The sequence below is a fragment of the Haliotis cracherodii genome, unplaced genomic scaffold (assembly GCF_022045235.1).
Source record: "Haliotis cracherodii isolate W230 unplaced genomic scaffold, xgHalCrac1.p SCAF_3, whole genome shotgun sequence".
NCBI classification, from domain to species: Eukaryota; Metazoa; Mollusca; class Gastropoda; order Lepetellida; family Haliotidae; genus Haliotis; species Haliotis cracherodii.
Genome location: NW_027266286.1, coordinates 75,750,430 through 75,757,930, shown reverse-complemented (window position 1 = coordinate 75,757,930; position 7,501 = coordinate 75,750,430). Strand labels below are relative to the sequence as shown.

The following is a 7,501-nucleotide window of genomic DNA, read 5'->3' as shown; positions in this document are numbered from 1 at the left end:
GCTAAAACAGGAAACAGTATTATCCAGGCAAGGACACCGAGAGGTTTGCTATTGATTATGCTCTGTGAAGTGAAGTTAATTTGTCTATTCCAAGTATGAATCGCACACCAGATACAGTATCTCAAAGTTCTGTAATTAAAACTTGTAAAAGTAGAACACCATTGTACCACTTAACACAGGAGTAAATGAAGGGTATATACATGCAATGAACTACTTGTGTGTGCATACAGTACAAGAGTGAATGTGATGAACTATACAGTAGCAGACAAACTAAATGAAATAAAGTGCAGTGATAAACATATACATATAGTAAGCATTAGGAATACACGTGCCCATGAATGCAATGATGTGCGAGATACAAGCAGATGTAGTGGAGTGCAACACATATGAATGTGTTAGAAAAATGACATGAGTAATATAAAAGAAAGATATAGAGCTGTATATCTTAATGGGTGCACAGAGCTCGATCTCATATATAATCAAACATACTATTGAACTTTCGAGTCTCATAAGCAAAGTTAAATGTACAGTATATGGATGTGAGATCTCAGAGTTTGTTTTGTTCTCGATTTGAGTTTTAATTAATTAACATTTTTTCGATGTCAGTTGTGTTTTTTTATCATGAATTGTTTTCCACCTTTCTCTTTGCAAGCCAAGATTCTCCCATCAAGGGTCCAAAATGATTACAATGAAGTGGCCTTGTTTAGATTTAGAAGTTTTCTCACCAAGTCATGGCGATACTTTGTAAGGTCCTCCGTTACAAATATTCTGGAGGGGTGACCCTTTAGTTTCTTTTTTTCCATGTAGACCTGGGTTTTGGTATTGTGAGCAACAGACTTAACAATGACCTGTGCTCGGCCATCAATGATCTTGCCGATAACATGCGAGGATCAATATCACGCTGAGAGATCTTAGCATGGAGACTTGTTTCACAAATGTCAGTGATTATTTGGTGATTGCAAGTATTAGAGGTACGTGCAAGTTATGAATACTGTTGTATAACACAATTTATACAAACCATATTATTTCTGCCGTCATTATAATTCATATTCATAACTTAGCGAATCACTACTTTGTCTGCATAGACTGTAAATAGAGTTTTTTCTTTAGTATTGTGGGTGAGAGGGATGTTACAGTGTTAGGAGATGGAAATGTACCAGTTAACATATCCAGATGCGTAGTTATGTGTTCTACATGTTTTACACAACTTTAGTGATTACCCGTGTCATCACATTGCACTTGTCAGCACATTTGGCATATTTATCTCAAATATTATTTCACATACAAAACACATTAATTTATTTTGAGTGAAGTAGTTATGCCTCATTATTACTTATTTCCCGCGTGTTGTTAGTAGAAGCTCACAGTGGTAACGTAAAGGCAGCGGTGACGTTGGTTGACTGGCATGGATTCCTACAGGATCGAAATAGTCAATCATGTAATGGTAAAATTTGTCTCATTTATTGCAAGAGAAGTACATAATGTCATAAAAGTGGAACAAACACTGTTTGATTTGACGTTTTTAGCATTATGTATTGTTTTTACATAGAAATGTAATCTGCGTCATAGAAGAGCATCATGGAGACGTCCTACAGCACTCAGACTGGAGAGGCCAAGACCCTGGGAGTGGTGGACTTTGCTGTGTTTGGCTGCACACTCTCTGTCATGTTATTTATTGGACTATATTTTGCATTCAAAAACAAGAAGGATCAAGATCCAGCTGAATATCTGGTAGCAGGAAGAAGTATGGGCGTCCTTCCGGTGTCCTTGTCCCTGGCTGTGACGTTCCTCTCCTCCATGACCTTGCTAGGACTTCCGGCTGAGATCTACAACTACACAACGATGTTCTGGTGGCTGGCCCTGGGGATGGTGCTGGCAGTGGCGGGAGCAGCGCATGTGTTCAACCCTGTGCTGTACAACATTGGAATCACCAGCGTGTACGAGGTACCTTTGTGCATGTCACAACCTTTCACTCGTTTGTATCGAGATTGATCTTTGAATATTTATTCGTTTCTTATCTAAGAACATACATATTTGGTTTCGTACTTAGTAATAACCATCCTTGGTCTGAAATTTGTTTCATAAAAATGTTCTCATGATTTCAATCAGATAATATATCCAGCTTTTCATGTAATGTGGAGCATCGTATTATGTTACCCAGTGATAACTACTTAGCTTTCCATGTTTGAGGTTTGTCTGCTGTCATTGCCTTTCATCTTTGTTCTAAAAATACTTCCTACACAAATGTGTTGAAAAACAATCATTTCATTTGCTACGTTTGGTCGTATTCATTCGCTGTCATGACTTATCAACACCTATCTGAGGCAACATTGCCAAAATGATCACCACATGGTAAAGAGGCTCTGCCACAAAATAAATAGAAATGACCTGAATATTATGTGAAATCCAATCGTAATCTAGAGATGTACCCATCATTTAGTTGTTCCACCTTCAAACACGTTACGTTTAAAAACCTGGACGAGAAATACCTTTCCTTGCGCTTTTATTTCAGTACATTGAAAAGCGTTTTGGAAAAACTGTGAGGACGTCTGTGACCATTGGCTGGTTATTTCAAACAGTGAGTTGTTTTGGTTCAAAAGCACAATTAGTGGAAGTACGAGCACACACGCACGCACGCACGCATCTTTATAATGAGGGTATATGCTTACTTCTTCATCGGGTGAACGAATAACTGTATATATGCATGCGCACACACAAATACCCACATTTTACAACATACAGACTCCCTTTTGTGGTGTTTCAGTTCTCTGGTTCAGCAGCTACTTTTAAGTAAAACAATTAGAAATGTGGATCATAATACATGTTGTTATCTGATTTTAATGATATGACTTGAGTTAAGTATGATGTCTACCTAAATCTCATCAGTGTTTAGAGTGCTGCCTTTTTTCTTTGCAGATATTTTACATGGGAACTGTGTTGTACGCACCTGCATTAGCTCTGAAAGCAGGTTGGTAATTACTGAACGTGCAACTCTGAAAATGAAAACTTTTGAATATATAAAACATCATAGCCAGAGAATAATCCGTCTACACCACCTGCCAAAACAGATTCCATCTGCCGTAAATGAAAAGTATGTGAGTGAGTGAGTACCGTTTTACGCCACTTTTAGCAATATTCCAGCAATATCACAGCGGGGAACACCAGAAATGGGCTTCACTTATTGTGCTCATGTCTGGAATCGAACTCGGGTCTTCGGCGTGACGAGCGAATGCTTACCAACTAGGCTACCCGAACGCCCCTGGAATGTATTTGAATAGATCACTCAAAATCAGTGAGGACACCGGGTGTTCGCGTTAATGGTAAACATGTCCTACCAGTAGTACCCGCCACTCGCACAATTTGCTTAACATGTTAGTGTTTGTTGCCTGGTGCGCACTGTGGTTCTCCTGCCATGCGACAGCGGCCTGTTATTAAGTGATCTATGGACCAGAAAATCAAGTTGCTCAATAGCTCATTTACTGATTGTATTAAAACTTAAAACGAAATGTTGATTTTAACATTGTATGTCTGCCGTGTACAAGTGCACATATCAATCTATTTTCTCATGTGACTAATATGATATTTAAACTTACAGTAACTGGTATGGAGTTGTGGGTGTCGATTGTCACGATAGGGTGTTTGGTCACAGTGTATACAACATTGGTGAGTTACATTGGACTGATCAACCAGTGAGTCACTGTCAAACGAACATGCAAAGCGACTGGTACACTACACACTGTAACTAAACTCGGGCGTTACTAACAATAATTGAGAGACATGTTTAACATCTCAGGTATCTATTCTTTTACTCACTTACAATTTACAAGTTTATGATTTTAATTGATGAGGAAATATTCATTATTTTACTTGAGTTTATTGCTCTATGTCTGTATTGTATGGCCCGTTAGGGTGGTATGAAAGCTGTTCTGTGGACTGACAGTTTCCAGGCTGGGTTGATCGTAGTTGGTCTACTGTCTGTCGTCATCCAAGGCTCCATCGTCCTGGGAGGATTTGACAGGGCGTGGCAAATTGCAAGTACAAACTCCAGGATCTATTTTGATAAGTAAGACGAAGTAAATACTTTAAGATTATGAACCATTTCAATAAATGACAAAGACATAATATTAAAGACATTTTCTCTGGATAGATTATACAACATAAAGAGACCCCTGCGAATGAGGGCCTTTCATATTCCTGTGTTCGTCTTTTACTGTTTTGTGTGTTTGAGAGACCTATCTGGAACAACTAACTGAGGTAATGCTGTTCAGCTTCAGTGTCGATCCTGGTACCCGAGTGTCAGTCTGGTCCGCTGTTATTGGAGGGGGTATCATGTGGATGTCCTTCTATTCAGTCAACCAGTGTCAGGTACAACGACTCATCGCCTGTCCAACACAAAAGAAGGCTCAGATGTAGGTTTGCAGGAATTACGGGAATCTTGATAAATAAATGCGACAAAACCCTCCTGCTCTAGCTATAATGTTACAGGGCTACATTCTCCTTTATTACATCACATACGGTAGTAGAGCAAATATAACAACGAAAACATGTCCATAACCATCAGCAAGCTCGACAGAAAGCTGACAGAGACCATTGTACTATCCCGTCTTTATAACAGGCATGTGTCAGCAGAAACTACCAAACATCGACCCACATAATAAAGGATACGGTAATACGTTTTACACCCCGTACCTGTGTCTTCATGTGGGGAGCTATGGTACAACACGGTACAACATAATCACAGTTAGTACATGTTTGACACACCAGTTGGCATGGAAATAGCAACTAGCCAGGGAAGTGGAATGTACGAAATTCGTGTATATGAATGTATATATATGCTTAACATGTTGATAATTTGGAATTTCGTTATTTAGAGGAATGTGATAAGGTTGGACTGCAAGTTTCAGTGCAAGAATGCATTTGACATTTCCTCTGGATGTTTTCGTATGAACAAACATAATTCAGCCATCACCTGAAAACTCTAAACTCCTTCTGGCTTCTATAACATTTAATCCACACCATTCAACATGACATTACACAGCCATGTGCGCTTGTCTCATCAGCGTGAGGGGTGCACAGACAGACTCGCTACGTCACATGCAAAGTCAGTTTACACAACTAGTGATATAGGTAGTTGCGTATCTGAGGAATGTTGACATCACCAACACCTGCTTCCAGTAACTGGGAAGTAAATGAATAATGGATAATGTGCTTGTACGAGCACGTCCTGAACGTATTAATATACGCAGTGAAGCTTTCGACCTCCCAGGCCTTCAGCAGACACACTCTGTTTGTTCCTGCTACATCACTGGAAATCCTTGTAATGGTTGAGTTAATAAGTGAATTAGAATTTAACACCACATGGGTAGTATTTCAGTCATATCGTGACGAAACAAAATTTGACATTAATAATACATATTTAAACGATATTGAATCCTGCCGTTGAAAGACAGTTTAAGAATTAAAATATTACAGATGTACGTAAAGCCAGTTTAAGAGCATGTCAAAATATACATTTATTCAACAACACAATATAATGACGGGCTATGGATCGCCAGCTACTGAAAGTAGATCACCATACTTGGGACCACAGGGACTTACAATATTTGCAATGGTTGAAGAAGGATTCAATTAATTGAATTGTCCTTTGGAAGTGAATGTGAAAAGAGCTGACTTGATTTGTCTGATAACCTGCTTTGTGTTGCAGTGCGATGTGGTGCAGCGGGGCCCAGCTGGTGCTCATCGTCAGCCTGTGCTGCATGGTCGGGGTAGTTCTGTTTGCCTTCTACAAGGACTGTGACCCCCTGCAGTACAACCTCGTCAGCACGACCGATGAGGTGAACTACTCGGGGATAGTACTTTACAGTAGTAGTATAGGTAATGATGGTTCTGCCGCAACCCCACTGGAGCTGGATTTATTTACCTATACCACTACTACAGGTGGCATTTTTTTATGCCAAAATGATTATGCGATTCAATGATAGTCATAAGATTAAGTTAAATTGGCTCCAGCTCACCACCACCTGGGGCCAATCATTGCTTCAGATGAGCCTAAATGGTAATAAAAATATTTTATCAATAAAGCGATATTCAACATTTTTATTAAGTTCTTCGTTCATTTTACTAGGAGACCAGACTATATAACTACACTCTTCTTGTAAATTGATAAGAAACAATTGATAACCGTATTTGGTTGGTTTGACATCACTGATATGATAAAAACCTTGTGGTAATTCTCTCCATTTAATAGCTTTTTCGATCTCCATTATTATATATATTTATGTAAGCATTTGTCTAAATGTGATCAAACGATAGTAAGCAATCTATTTTTAATCTCCAACCAGTTCTTTGGTTTTGGCACGGAATAATTGACGCGCTTGTTGCCTCCCCCGTTCTATGAAATTTGTTTTCTTGTCTTCGCTAAAACCACTGGTCTTACGAGATTTCGATCGAATCTCCTGCTTCATTGCGTTGTATTTGGTGAGTTCTGACAGCACTAAACGAAACTCATCCTCGGATATCTTACAATTAATCGACCATTGCTGTCGAAATATGATCCACAATTCTGTTCAACTTTGCTTCGGCGAGTATCCGAATACTATCGTGTTTTAATGCTTTCTTTTGTAACCTACGAAAAATGAATTTTATCGCTATTCCTGTCAGTCCCAAGACTCCGGCGCCTATTACCATGCCGAGCACGATAGGCGTGGCGATTATAGTTGATAGTAAACCGACACCAGCTACACCAAGTCCCATGCTAGCCGCTACAAGCGCAGTGTCAACTCCGTCCAGAGCATTCACGGCTCTGCGATACTTTTTATACAATCCAAGTCTCAACTCCCTATTCTTCTCTATTCGATGTTTTATGTCGCTTATTTGATGTAATCGAAATCCATCAACAGTTTCCATCTTTTCAAATGCCTCATCAAGCGCTGGATATAAACTCATAGTGTATATTACGAATATATAATAGTCTTTAATTGGTCTTTCTTAAATGTTTTGAGAGTATACATCAACCTTATCAAATGTATATTATACGGCAAGAATATCTTAGTAAGAGAAATACTACCACTTTCAATAATTTGGACCCCCTCGAGGGTTGCAACGGGCGATGCTCCGATATGAATAATACTGCAACGTTGACGCTCGTGTTTCTTGAGCCATTTAATCGATAGACCTGGTAAAATTTCGAAGGCATCTACCGGTGCATCTCCGATCAAGACTTCAATAATAAGAGTAGAAATATTGGGTATTGCACTCAAGTTAACTTTAATATCATCGAATTCAGTAAACAAATTTAATCTAACATTTTGAACTGCCGGACGACTATATAACATATGACCTGGGTCTTCTGGCAGAAAAGTGACTAACACACTTTTTCGTTTTGATCGGATATAAGCCGCAAGTACGATGCCACTATTTATTATCTTAGTTAAATTATGTCCCTTACCCATCAACACATAAGGTGGGGTAATGACGATAATCAGTAGCCACTCGATGTTTG

The 7,501-nt window shown here is 39.0% G+C and overlaps 1 protein-coding gene across 1 annotated transcript in view; it reads left to right on the top strand.

Moving 5' to 3' along the window:
* Window positions 1-1,578: 1,578 nt before the first annotated feature.
* LOC139475709 (sodium-coupled monocarboxylate transporter 1-like) overlaps window positions 1,579-7,501 on the top strand; it is a 28,867-nt gene continuing 22,944 nt past the window's right edge. Inside the window, exons 1-7 of the mRNA XM_071258897.1 lie at window positions 1,579-1,944; window positions 2,513-2,578; window positions 2,917-2,968; window positions 3,596-3,663; window positions 3,909-4,063; window positions 4,269-4,409; window positions 5,705-5,834. Coding sequence (XP_071114998.1) covers window positions 1,579-1,944; window positions 2,513-2,578; window positions 2,917-2,968; window positions 3,596-3,663; window positions 3,909-4,063; window positions 4,269-4,409; window positions 5,705-5,834 — 978 coding nt within the window. The remainder of the gene's footprint in view (window positions 1,945-2,512; window positions 2,579-2,916; window positions 2,969-3,595; window positions 3,664-3,908; window positions 4,064-4,268; window positions 4,410-5,704; window positions 5,835-7,501) is intronic.